General features: G+C 38.9%; 1 protein-coding gene across 4 annotated transcripts in view; it reads right to left on the bottom strand.

Moving 5' to 3' along the window:
- The window catches only part of LOC127004512 (multidrug resistance-associated protein 1-like), a 34103-nt gene that overhangs the window by 2234 nt on the left and 17406 nt on the right, over nt 1–14463 (bottom strand). For all 4 annotated transcript variants that reach the window (XM_050872319.1, XM_050872320.1, XM_050872321.1 and 1 more), the window contains 16 exons: nt 14126–14328; nt 12962–13138; nt 12663–12830; nt 12334–12517; nt 11911–12025; nt 11250–11379; nt 10470–10671; nt 7027–7247; nt 5154–5243; nt 3463–3553; nt 2901–3009; nt 2443–2569; nt 1646–1783; nt 1077–1187; nt 536–694; nt 189–355 (listed from right to left, as the gene is read on the bottom strand). In XM_050872319.1, coding sequence (XP_050728276.1) covers nt 189–355; nt 536–694; nt 1077–1187; nt 1646–1783; nt 2443–2569; nt 2901–3009; nt 3463–3553; nt 5154–5243; nt 7027–7247; nt 10470–10671; nt 11250–11379; nt 11911–12025; nt 12334–12517; nt 12663–12830; nt 12962–13138; nt 14126–14328 — 2392 coding nt within the window. The remainder of the gene's footprint in view (nt 1–188; nt 356–535; nt 695–1076; nt 1188–1645; nt 1784–2442; nt 2570–2900; nt 3010–3462; nt 3554–5153; nt 5244–7026; nt 7248–10469; nt 10672–11249; nt 11380–11910; nt 12026–12333; nt 12518–12662; nt 12831–12961; nt 13139–14125; nt 14329–14463) is intronic.

Below are 14463 nucleotides of genomic sequence, written 5' to 3'. Positions count from 1 at the left end.
AGTCCGGGGAATGTGTATCGCTGCTGGATCCTACTCACTGCGCCATGTTAGAGGTAGGAGGTTCACCAGAAGAGGCAGGCACCGCCCGGGGATCGAACCCGAGTCCTTCCGCTTGCTGGGCGGACATGCTACCCGTTACACCACGGTCGCCTCTCGGTGACAACCACACACATTCACATTTAATTTACCTAAGGTTGTCTCCTCCCTCAGAGACTTGATGTTGGAGACCAGAGGAGAGGGAGGAGGCAAAATCCTTGAGGTGAGCATGTTCCAATGCAGACCATATTTTCTCATCACTATATATGTTGAAGGGGTCCAGGTTCATTCGCAGTGTGCCACTGAACAGCACAGGATCCTGTAATAATACATTAATGTGGATGATTCACATGTTTAATGAAATCCTCAGCACTACTCTGTGAATATTGCCTTTTCTATCTCATTACAAATGGCATGTAAAGAGATACATTCCCTATATTTGATTGCCACAAATAAGAATGGTGGTTTTGTGATAAATCAAAATGGAGAGTTGACAAACCTGAGGAATTATTGTGAGGCGGCCACGTAGGTCATGCAGACCAATTTTAGAAATGTTGATGCCATCTATGGTGATGTTGCCTCCGGTGGCTTCAATGATACGGAACAGACCCAGCATTAGGGAGGACTTTCCAGCACCTGTCCTTCCAACAATGCCAATCTGCAGGAATAAGGCTCAAAAATTAAAAGTCGTATCACCACTCAGCTGTAAACATAAAGGCCATTCTCGATGACCCCTCTCCTGTATTTAGTCTGTTGGAAAATTCACACTGGAGATGGGAGACTATGATCAGGAAAAAGCACAATGTTCAGGGTATGAGCCAAATGTCTATCTGTACACCATTCACATTGGTTCTCCAGTCATACATGATTATTTCTAATCAGAAGTTCTTTCTTTTTAGTATTTATAGGACTGGTAAAATTATGAATAATATACGCCATTATTTCATGGATGCATAAACAAAAAAATTACATATATGTCTTTGTGAAAGCTGATGTACCAGAAATTCCCAAAACCTTTACAGGTAGTAATAAATTTTTACCTTTTCTCCTTTGGAGATTTTGAAAGTTATGTTTTTCACCACCACGTCCAACCCTTCACGGTACCTAGTGGAGTAATTGTTGAACTCCACAACTCCTTCCTGGGGCCAGTTCTGCATATTGCAAAATGGTGATTCATATTAGGTAGTGTTTATTTTCAACACTAAAAATGAATTCCTAGTATTGTTAGACAAAGATTTGTGACAGGAAAAACATCAGGAAAACAAATAATATAGTTGTCATAAAATGGATAGAAATAGATTAAGAGAGAGGCTATGCCAATAAAAAAAATGGTATTTTGTGAGACAAAAAGGATTGGCAAGGGTAGGCAACTGCTAGAAGATAGCCAAGATATAAAATTCAAGAGGCCCAATGGTTATGTATAAATTAAAGGAGAAATCTATGACACTCAGTTGTGAAAGAGAAATCATGTCACCAAGACACATAAACATGTATATGACAGGAATAACAAAAGAAATGAAAGCCAAGGTGTAAAATTATTAAATACATTTTCCCAAGAGCACATCCTGTATGCATCCTAGGTATTTTGAAAATTAAGCTTGCCCCTCACCTCTTGGGGTTTGTCGCTGGGTAATTCCCATGGTGCCTCCTGTGGGTTCTCTGTGTATTCCTTGATGCGCTCCACAGCAACAATATTGGTCTCAACCTCTGAAGACATTCTCACCAGCCAATTAAGGGTTTGTGTAACCTAGGGGTAAAAAAATAAATCAGAATCTATTCCATGAAATTCAAACAGTAAGGCCCTTTTCAATCAACATACTTCACTCACATCAAAGTAAAAAGAATATGTATTTAACTATTGATATACACTGGAGTGAACTTTTGTAATGTGTAAAGTAGTAGCTATTGAGATCATGATGTATCAGATAAAGGTGAATGTAAATATTAAAATCAATAAATTAGCTTCTCTTCTGCCTCCTGGAATTCTTAAGTCTCTCCTGGGTTTCTTGGTACTTGTATAAAATTGGAACTTTAAGAAATCTTTACAGCTCAGGCAACATTAAATGAATTGGCTTCATTCCACTTTCTCTTCTTTTTCCATACTCATTCCCATATTCATATTTTTCTTGTCAACCAAACATGGACAACAGCTGAGAACTTCCAAGACCTTATATCAAAGGCACTTATGCAATAAGTCAAAATAAAGATGGTATTTGTTGCCTTTGCAGAGTCCCCAAAGTTTCAGTAATACATGCATATACTAGAATTGCTGAAATATTATGAAAATTAAAGCAAACCAAAGAAAACCCTCTATTTGTGTTAAATATATTGCACCTCACTATGCAGTGACTGCTCTTTCCAAAGTGCATTTTCCATCAAAGTTTCCACTCAGTTTCAGCTACTTACTGACAGGGCATATGTGACAGACAGCCCAACCTTCCCTCCATCAATAGTTTCTCGGCTCTGTACAGCAAAGAGGGCAGCAAAGAAGGTTATGATGTTGCCAATAAACTCTAGACGCATCGCTAGCCATCTGCACACACACAAAAAAAAACATTATAGTATATGATCCATTGACATAACTCAAAAGGTTTGTTGAATTAACACACAGAGTTAGTGATAAAAAATGTATGCATGTTACTGATGTATGAGAATTTATACCATGAAATAGTATCATTTATGCATTGGATGAGCTGACACTTGTTTATGAAGTATTCTTCCTCCTTTGCATCAAGAATCTTTCTTTCCAAGGATTCTGAGGTAAATTAAGCTACATTTGTTTTAGGTCTTCTCAAACATAACTTCAAAATACAAGATTCACTATAGTACTGAAGAATCTTAGATATATAATTTCACCAGCTTACCTATTTGCAATGACACTTGGGTAGTTGCACACCTGGTTGGAGTCTACCTTCAACTCTGACTCCCTAATGAATTGGTGCTGCCTTTCGAATGCCCGGATAGTAGAGGCTCCTGTAAAATATCATAAAATTTGTCACTTTTGTCATTCCATACATGTGGACATCAAACAGCTGGATTTCAAAACAACCTGAAAATTATCACTGACTCTTGAGCATTCAGCCATTTAAAAACTCAATTGTGTAAAAATTCAAGACATGGAGTACATGTCTAGGCTAGACCCTACAGACCACAACCTCAGATCTAACTATTATTTCTAAATAGGGTAGAAGGAACTTTGTGTCCTTCAATTCCTCAGAAACTTGATTTCTCCACTTATCAACTCAATACAATCTTCTAATCACCTATACTCTATTTTTCGATAAAACACAGCTGTCCCCTTCTTCTACTATAAACATTCTTAGCCTATTCTTAACTCAAAATCTTAACCGGAAACTTTTTATCTCTTCTCTTGCCAAATCATCTAAATCAGCTGCTGGTGCTGATGCGTGTAAAGAGTGTACTCACCTTGAATACTTTCTTGGAAGTGGGAGTAGATGGGAGAACGAGACACTGATTCTAAGCGCTTGAGCTGTCTAGAGGTTGACACGTATAAAATCTGAAGAAAATAAATCTTTAGATTATCACCAAACTTTTGTCTGATCACCTTAAGGTTAAACTGGTGTAAGTACAGTAAAACCCCGATTATCCGAAATGGAAGGGGGGAAGCCTCTTTCGGATAAGCCGATTTTTCGGATAATCCGGATTTATGGCCGCCATTTTGATCGCCGCCAGTTTGATCGTCGGCATTGTGGCGTTGCGACTGCCGCCGACTGACGATGTAAACAATGAAACCAAACAAACACACGCTACGCTAAACAAAGTAGTACGCTTAAAACATGTGATGTAAATGTTTTAGTGTATGTTTGTCTGTGTGTCTCCTTGTCTGGACCAGTGTATGTTGATACTTGTGAGCGTTGCAGATCTGAATTGTGAATGTTCCAGAGTGCGATTGTGAATGGTTGTGCAAGCTTGCAAGTGTGACCTTGATGCATCGTGCAGGTGGAGACACAGTATGATGACTCATATTATCGTGCAACTCGAATGTTGGAAGGGGAATGTGGCATGGAGTGGAGAGGGGAGTCGTGTTTGTGTCGTTGTCTTGAGAGTACGGTGTGAGAGTAGTCGTGCAGTAGTTTGTTCGTTCGCCGCACCTACGTCCTTGCTGGGGCGAAGGTGCGGACGTGGTGTTGTTGAGAGTTTGTTTAATGTTTTTTGTCTAATACATTGATCTATTCGTTACAAGCTATTTCGGCAATACGTATTAGAAAGCATATATATTTTAACTGCTCTTATCAATTTTAAATGTGTTAATATAGTACATATGTAGTTACTTTTATTTATTTTTGATGTTTTATAACGTTTTAGTATAGAAAAATAATTAAATTTTAATTGCATTATCCAGATCAATTTCGGATAATCCGGTTTTTCGGATAATCCGCTTTCGGATAATCGGGGTTTTACTGTATATCATAACGGACACTGCATTATGACTCAGATTAATGCAAGCAACAAACAGGGCACCAAAATGGCTTTATGTAGTGGCAGCATCATAGCCAATGGTCAATTTTTTGGTGTGTGCAAAAGTTGTAACACTGCACGAAGCTAAGCACTGGAGTGCTGGGAACTAGCCGCACTTCTAGGATTACCATATACTACATTGCTAATAGTAACCAACTACAATCCTGCCTTTAGAAGGTGGCCATGGTGCACCACACCAGTAAAAGGATAAATATAGTGGATAAATATTGTGAAGAGAGAGTTGCCAGGCAAGGGATTGAATGTACTGAGACATATGCCAGAACAGGGAAAATCAGAGGCGCTTCTGCTGTAGCTACTCCCGTTGGGAAAATTTTGGTGAGGGCACAAGGCACTGGATATATAGATATATTAATACAGATAGTTAATACCTTCAGCAACTTGTTCTGTTCTGTTGTAGCTGCAGTTTTCAGTCGTAGCTTCATCATACACCATCCCTAGTATACCTACCAAACTGAGTCCTCTCTTGCTCACTCAGGCATCAAGGTGGCACTTTCATGACTATTCTTTCCAACATAAAGAGTCTGTAATTTCTGATGATCGTTTTAAACTTTTGTTAGATTTTTCCATCTATTTGGTTTTACTTAACTATGAACTTAAAACTAATCAAAATAAATTACCTGAATAAAAGTGTAGAGGATAATTGTTGGGACTATCACTGTTGTAAAGATTGGAGTGGCATAGATGATCACTGTAAAAGTTGATACAACCTGTAAGAGATCAAAAGATATAATATATACCTGATTCAGGGGCCTGTCACAGTTAATGAAATGACACCAATTGAATTCAGGAAGGCCTTATCTGTGGCACAAGCATATACATGTACTATAAATATAACTTATGCACTGTAGAGTAGCTAATATGAAACTCCTAAATATGGTATATCATGGAAGACTAGAATTTGATGACTAATATTACATATAGAGAAACAGATTTCAGAAAGCAATCCAAGCAAACAAATAGAATGCTACGATTTGGACACTATAAGCAATAAAAGGCAACTGGTAAATAGATTGATTATCAATGGAAATCAATTATCAAATGCATAAGCTTAGTTCTAGTAAAAGTATTAATAGGTCTTTGGGCTGTAATTTTCATTTAGGAATTTATAAATTGCCTTTGCATTCTTGTTAAAATGAAATGACTAGAAGGTAAAACAAGATTAATTTTGTAACTGAGGAAATACCTCATGCTAACCATTTAGAGGAACATTCCCTTATAAAGCACCCAGCTCTTCACTAATTACTATTAAAGGCACCAGTCAAAGTGTCTAATTGTGGTGCATATGTTTGAAAAGTGTAAATAAATAATGTGTTCTGCTTTGCTTCCTCTTTCTTGTTCATAATTAACCTTTATCTTGTTCTCTTTCTTTGGCTTTCCAAGTGGTTAATGTGATATTATATAACATTCAGCTTCCTCAGCAAAGTAATTGGTGGGTGAAGTGCTTTACCAAGCTAAATTGTATCAAAAGTATATGCAGGTTAAGAATTTGAAATGAAATGAGTTAAACTTCCTGATATTACAACCTTGAGTTTATGAAAATTCAAATAGCTAAGGGCAAATAAAAAAAATCCCAAGAAGAGACAGGGTGACACGACATGTCAGCAGAAACCATCGGAATATGTAACTGACATTTCTGTGTCACTTCATTTTTTTTATTTTTTTAAGAAGCCATGTTCATTGGCAAAGCAATTTTACCTACTTGATAAACATGAAAAAATATTACCTTTGCTATTCAATTAATTACAACAAACAATCTAAAATGATACAGCTGAAACATGTAGTGGACTAGTGGTTGTTCTATCTCTAAATCTATGGGCCTTAGTTTGAATTGGCCAACAGACACACAGCTCTCACAGCTGTTCATTTTCCCTGATGAGTTGGTTGGTTGGTAATTTGATACTTGAAGAAATCTGCTGCTAGTAAAAGTAAACTTTGGTGACTCAGATGGCAACGCCAGTCCTATTTTTGTGGGTAAAGGATCCACATGTACCATATGATTATATGTCCAGAACTTGAAGCAAGAGATTCACTTAGTGTAAGGTTCAGCTCTTATTTTTATCTAATATTTCAAAAACATCTAAAAACTCCAAAATCATATTGCATAACTTTCAAAAATAAGTTGGGACAGGATTAAATAAAAGTGAGGGTCAAAAGTAATCATTCAAGGAGACTACTAATTGATGTTGAAAGATACCTTAAAAGAAAGTAAGGCAAAGTTGGGGGCATACAATAAAGCGGAGCCACACGCATAAAAGTAACATCCAGCTAAATCTACATGCAAGGTTAGTGTTAGTATCTATCACAATGCTTGTTACACAAAATGCAGGTTATCATGCAAACAATTAATTTTGGTTACCATAGAGCCAAAACCACTGCAACATGACAGCTATTATTAGTGACGAAGGGCAATGAAAGGGGTGTAAGTCATCTTGCAAGCCATTGAAACAAACTGCAAACCACTATGTATGGTTAGAAACCATTGGCACATACCGTAAAGAAGCAAACTGTCCATGAACGAAGAGTCATTGGCAAAACTGTATCAAGTGTGTCCATATCTTTACCAAAACGATTAATCATCCTGCCAACTGGGTTTGTGTCAAAGAAGTGCATGGGTAAGCGCATGACACTGTGGAGGATTTGATAGTGGAGTCTGGCCCCAGCACCAAGTGTGCCATACGACATGGAAAAAGCTCCAACAAAGACAAATATGGCTGTGGAGCAAGAACACAAAAAAAGTTTTAGGTACAAATTATTATGTGGGCCAATAAAATGTATGTTCTGGGCAATCATAGAAACAAGTTGATATCCACTTGTAGCTTGATGCGACTTGGCAAGGTTATTACAAGTAGAAAAATTTAAAACCATCACAGCAGTCAATAAACTGGTATGATCTTTCCAGTTATTACATTGAGCTGGGGCACCCAGCAGTGGGCACAGCTAACTGAGAGGTTAGCTTTGCTTCACAAACTAAAATAGCTTCTTCAACACTATCCCACTAAACCAGCGAAGCTAATAAAGGTAAAACGTAAGATTGGGAGCATATGCTATTAGCTGCATGTGGCCTTGGTGCAAGCCTCCATAAAATTAGCCCTTGAGCCTGTGATTAGTGAGAACTCAGTACCCTGGAACTCGAGGCCAATGCAACATCTAGATTACCACAGTTTAACTTCCCCCGGTTTCCCCAGGTACCCATTTATGAACCATTCCAACAGGGAGGATGAATAATTGGGTGGATGGATTGGGATTTGAAGCTAGACTTGCAGATTCATAGCTAGGCATGCTAACCACTGCACCACAGATGCAATAGTAGAAGCTAATACTAACAATTAACTTTTATTATATGAATTGAACTCTAATTTTTTTAGGGGGCTCATATCTAAAACTGTTAAAAACAGACCTAGAGCTGAATTTTTTAAATGTTGTAGCTTAAGCAATGAGCTTCCTAAAAAAAGTATACCATGACTTAATCAGATGATGATCAAGGCGTACAAAAATAATTAAATGAATATGAAGGTTGCCATTCCTCTTATCCCTTGACTTAAGGATAAAGTAGTAGGCCATGGGCTCTGAGACTCCTAGACCTCACTCTAATCTGTCTGAGTGTCTGAGTAGAGACCCACAGCTCCTCAATGGGCCCGCTATCCTGGCACAACAAAAATGTCTTTACTTTCCATAACAATAAGTGATGGAGTACATTGCTGGGCCATTGCAAAGGCTATCCCCAGAAACCACATCAGATTGCAGTCACTGGCACTGCCTTTTAACATGGCAATGTTGAAGGTGAACTGAACTCAAAACTGCAAAATTACACAATGCAGCTCACTTGCTGCTGTGTCAACCTATCACATCATGGTCACATTTTCATGTAGCCACTTGACAGTGTGCCTGACTGTTGGAGACATGGCCACAACAGACAGGAACAGACATGTATGAGTTTTGTTAGTGAACTTAAAGTCAGAGCTGTACTGCCACTGAGGATATCCAATAGCAATAATGTACCATATAAACTAATAAAAAAAAAAATAAAAAAACTAATTAAAAGGTTGACCACATAAAACTGGAGCCCTAGCTTTAAACAAATAAATCTGTAATTTCCCTTGTGCTGTAAGTAAGAGTTGACCCAGGTTTTTCATGTATAACAGATCAATACCTATGCTTAAAAAGTTAAGACTACGAAACAAATACTTTCCATGTTTTGTCTCTTTGCAATCCAGATATATGAGTGGCCAAAACTCCACAGCTGAACCACTCAAATAGTAAGATTGGATACACATGAGCATTCAAAACATGCAGTTGTAGTCGGGCAAAATGCTTTGGTACTCTTTAATTTTCAGTTTTCCTTTTTATGTAACTGCACAATAATTTAGGTTGGTCATTTATACTGAATATGATCTCCTTTTCAAATCTTATTTCCTAGTGTAGTTACTCTGAAAATTCTTGTGAATGGCAAAGACTTGGTCACTTCCATGTCTTTTGTATTTGTTCCACTGAGGATCCTTTCTCTTACTTTCCACATTGTCATTTATTCAAACATATTCTCAATTCAAACTGTCTGTGTTTCAGGGCCCGTACTTATAAAGAGTATGTTTTGCTTATGTGAGGCATAAATCAAGAAAATGGCGGACACCGAGACATAAGGGAACCATAACCCTTAGGTTTCAACTAAGCGGAACATAAACTGACTCGCCAGCTACGCGCGGGGTGGAGGTAACATTGCAATCCTTATGTCGACCTAAGCGAGGCATAACAGTCAAGATGGCGGAGGTAGTGGGTGCGCGTCCGCGGCAGCTGAGGACTTTTCGGGCACGAAGAGACGTCCTTGATGAACTTCCGGACCCGGAATTGATCAAGAGGTACCGCCTGGACCGTGCAGGGATACTCTTCGTGACCGATTTGGTGCGTGAGGCCTTGACTGCTCCTACAAACAGGAACCAAGCCCTCTCCCCTGAGATGAAGGTCCTCATAACACTGAGGTGTCTTGCTACGGGCAAAATGCAGCAGTGTAGCAGCAACAACTTGGGGCCTTCACAACAGACCGTCAGCAGGGTCACCCGGGAGACTGTGTACGCCCTTGCGGCAGCTGTTCTTGCTGCTGCTGCTGCTGATGTGGCTGGGGGTGAGGCTGTGGTCCCTCCTGCTGCTGCTCCTGGTGTAGCTGCTGCTGCTGGTGTAGCTGCTGTTGCTGCTGACCTCGCTGGCTGCTGAGGGGCTCTAGAGGTCGTGGCTGGCTGTCCATGGCTACTGACTGCTAGCTTGAAGCTCTCGGGAATGTTTGTTAACATGTTTGAGGGGCTACGTCCTTAATTTTATCATTATTCCATGTGATGTTGGTCTATGCATCGTCAACAATACCCGAAAATACTTTTCTTTATTTTATACATATTTCCAATACGTCAATATGCTTTTAACATCAAAATTATACCAAATTCCAACACTTTATTTTGAGTTGGTATCCCTTGTACTAATACTCGCTTATGTCGAGCTGGTTATGTTGAGGGGGTGAAACATAAGGAGGGGGGTTATGTCTCGTCATTGTTAATATTCGGATATGTTTCAGTTTACGTCTCACATAAATTTCTTTATAAGTACGGGCCCAGGAGCAAGGATGCACATTTTCACTCCTGTATTGCAAAAGCTTCTATGTATAATGGTTACCATGCCTAGCTACAGGCCTGGGTTTGAATCCCAGTATGGGCAGTCAGAGCATAGCTAACCCAGCTGTTACTCCTCCTTTTTAGACAGGTCAATAAATGGGTACATGGAGAAACCTGGAGAAGATTTCCCTGTACCTTTGAGCATCCTCCTTTACTGGGAAAAAAAAATCCTACACACTATTCAGTCCCTATGGCTTTCTAATACCCATGTTTGGTGAATCAATATTTTTGTCCACAACTGCACATAGCATCTAGCCCTCAAAACAGCAGCACACTTACCTTGGCCAACACCCATGGCACCATAAACCCCAAGGTACATGTCTGTGTTGGTGCTGTTTCTATCAGTGTCTTCAGACCAAATGGACAGCCACACACTGGATCCCACAATGCAGCTCTGGGCCACTACATAGCAACTCAGGGTCAACAGAAGCAGCAAGACCCCAATGGATTGGATGTAGTACTTGTACACTGCAGACTGAACCTAAAAATATAAATTAATGGCCAAATGAGTTTTATGATCAGGTATTGTTCCCAAAAATGTATGGTAGGAGGTTTATTAGAGCTCCATGATACAAGACAACATTTACAGTCAGGTAACTGCAGAGAGACCATTGGACTGGGCGACTCAGCATAATATTAAGGCAAAATTAAATATATACACGCATTTGATGTGGGACCTTTGATCAATATTCAGAAAGCTGATACCTTGACCATAGAAATTCTCTTTTATGCATTTACTTAGTATTAACTCCAACATTCACTATGCCACATAGCTGCATTTTCATACAAGGCTTCTAACAAGACCAAAGAAAATGGCTCAAAATCTAAAGCTTCCGGATCCTTTTTTATGATAGATCAATTAGCTGGAAGGGGAATAGGTAGTCCAAATATTTAACCTCCTGGATCATATAGGCTAAGCAGTTCTACTGCACAGAAAAAAAAGACATAAGATAAAATATAAGGAATAAGGCTTACATGATTAAATGCTATGGTAGTGGCCATTTTGAATAGCTGTGAAGCCATTGATATAGGACAAGCAAAATCCACAAGTTTTCTTACCCTGCCTGTCTCTGTCTTCTCTGCTTCGATGATCTTTTCCACTTTCTTCTGTGGTGGTTGGCTCTTTGATTCTTTCTCAACTGATGACTCGCTGATCCTGTGGCTATTTCGATAATGCACTAATCCTTTGCTGCAATAAAAGTTTCAAGTCATTCATTTGACATTTCTTCATTTGTCTGCTGTTACCTCTTTGTGTATATAAAAATAATCTACCTAAAAGACAAACTGGACTTATACTTTTTGAGCAAATCAGATGTAGTAGTTTTTAGAATATATTTCATGTATTTATTCAATAATGCATTCATGTTAAAGGCAATGCATAATTCAGGCTGATTTGCTTATAAAGATACCACATGTATACAGCTTATATCAGATAATTTTTTGGTTCTAAGAGCTAATTGTATTAAAATTCACTAATTTTGTTCTTATTCAGTATGATTCAGACTGGAGTGCTGCAAAACCATATAAATCTCATGCTGTTTTGACTATTTTGAATGAAAATTTATCACGATCTGAATTCAAGAAGGATTTTTGTCATTTTGGACTTGTTAAAGTCGTAGGCTGAGAAGAAAGATTTGATGTTTGATATGTGTGTGTGTGTGTGTGTGTGTGTGTGTGTGTGTGTATATATATATTTAAATTACCTATGACCAGGACCCACCTGCTCTCTGATTCTGCAACACTCTCACTCTCACTTGCCAACCTCTGACGCCCCAACTGCTGCACAACCTCTTGCCCAAGAGAACTCTCGAGCTGAATCTTGATATCTTCAAACTCTACAGGGTGAATGGGGAAAAATGCTTTGCTAGTTTAGGCACCACTGTGATTTTGTAATTACCTTGTTGTCCTATGTAGGATATGACAGCATCACGTTGGGAGGAAGTTATGTATACTAGCACCAACTTGCATGTAAGCAAGTAGTACCTATCACTGGCATGTATCAGGTACTATCACTGATTTTATGGAATCTTTTAAATGTGAAATTTAAGTGAGTGTACAAAAAAGCAAGCATAAAGGTAACATGCAAAAGTTCTTATAAAACACATGAAACAACACAGCAGCAACAATGATAAAAGGTACCCACCGGCCAGATCCTCAAGGTCCTCTGAATATGAAGTGAGATACTGGAGAAGAAACTCCTGGAAAGGTCCCTTCTTTTGAAGAAGCTCTTTGTATGTGCCTTGCTCACTTATCTTTTTATCTTTCAGTACCACAATCCTGTCCATCTTTGGAAGGTATGTTAATCCATGAGTGACCAGGAGGCGTGTCTTGGGGTATGGGAAAAGAAGGGGTTAATATAAATAGTTTGGTAATCTAACTTTTACATTTGCAGGGAACTTTTACATGTGAGGGAACAGGGCATCTGAGATATAGATAAATTAAGGTATAGATTAATTAACCATTATCACTCACCTTATTTTTTAGCATCCCTTTAGGCCCTATGACCTGGTCAAAGATGTGTTTCCCAACATGAGAGTCAACAGCACTCAAGGGATCATCCAGCAGATAAATGTCTGCATCAGAATAGACGGCTCGTGCCAAACTGACTCTCTGCTTCTGCCCACCACTCAAGTTGATTCCCTGAAACACATCAGAGAAGGCTTGAATCATCCATTGTTAAATAAGAATGTAACAAAACAGGATACCTATAGCAAACTATTTTTATTTGTCATAAAAGACTAGACAAGGAAAAAACATCAATAACCCTTCACCTTCTCCCCAATCTCTGTTTGGTCACCCCCTGGAAGGATGGCAAGGTCACTCTGTAGGGCACATGCTTGCAGACATGCCCTGTAACGATCCTCCACCTTGGGTTGGTTGAAGAGTATGTTGTTCTCTAGGGTGGTATTTTGAATCCATGCTTGCTGGGACACATAGGCCACCTTACCCTATATGCAGAAAGGAAAAATAATGGCACTTTCTATGGTACACAGCACTACTGGCACTCCCCACTTCCTGAGTGTAGGGTGGAGATTCAAAAACAGTAATGTGCTCATTTTGATCTGGTTGAAGATAGAGTAGGATTATGTTAGTGTACTCCTGTGAATTGAAGCGTCTAGTACTCAAGGGGTGAACAAGCCAATTACCTAGTTTTGAGCTACAGGCCTTCAAAGTCAAGCATAGCAAAAACATAATGAAAAACACACATAGCAATATCATCATACATCAATAGAATGTTTTCAGCTAGAAAAATTTGATGGAATCAGTGTTTGTGAGAAATTGTGTTAATTATTAAAAAACACAAACAAACACGAAAGGGTGTTTTTTATAATGGATGTTTATTATCCGATTTGATCCAAACTCAGAAAATTTAAGAACATGATGTAACTAACATTTAAGTTTAAATTTCAAAAAAAAAAATTCCCTATTTAGGTGTTTTATGAGTGTTTTACTAGTGCTCTTCGTCCTTAGAGCACACTTCATACACTCTACAGATAGGCAAAAACACGCTGCCCTCACCACCCTTCTACTGGGCCATAGAGACTGATTTCCCATTTTCACATTCACAGAGGGTTGCACAGTGCTTCCATCTAGCAGAAACTGACGAAAACTCAAAATCCGCCATGTTGACATGTTCGCCCCTTGAGCTCCAGGCACCTCAGTTGTCAAATGAGTTCAAACTCACAGCAGAAAAGCTATGAAGGCATTGCTACAATACTAAATTTAAGCTACTTGCTGTAGACTATGTAAAAGACAATGGTAACAGGGCAGTTGCGTGGTATTTTGGTTACCAACCAACCACCCCTATGAGTGTACCTTGCTGCCTGTAAATCACAACTAGGTAAACACACACACACACACAAAAGAAAAAAAAAAAAATAATAATAATAAAAATAATAATGATAAATAAATAAATAAAAACTTCCCCTTCTCACCTTAAGACTGACTCTCCCACTCTGCTTCTCCATCTCACCCAAAATGGCTGAGCAGAGGGAGGATTTACCAGCCCCTACAGTGCCCACTACAGCCACCAGGGAGCCTTTCTCAACCGTCAGATTCAGATCTTTCAGCACAGGCTTTCCATCTTCCTCTCCGTGACCCCAAGCAAAAGTTCCATTCTCTATTACCACTGGATGCTCTGAAAGTCATCATACATATGGAACAAATTTGTTATTGAATGCAAGGCATTTAAGAGCCACACCAACATCTGTTACTTCCAAGGTTATATGAAGCAAAATGCCAGAGGTATATCAAAGTATCTATAGTAATAGGG

Source organism: Eriocheir sinensis, chromosome 28 (assembly GCF_024679095.1).
Source record: "Eriocheir sinensis breed Jianghai 21 chromosome 28, ASM2467909v1, whole genome shotgun sequence".
NCBI classification, from domain to species: domain Eukaryota; kingdom Metazoa; phylum Arthropoda; class Malacostraca; order Decapoda; family Varunidae; genus Eriocheir; species Eriocheir sinensis.
Note: the sequence above shows the minus strand (reverse complement) of the source record. Positions and strands in the feature narration are given on the sequence as shown.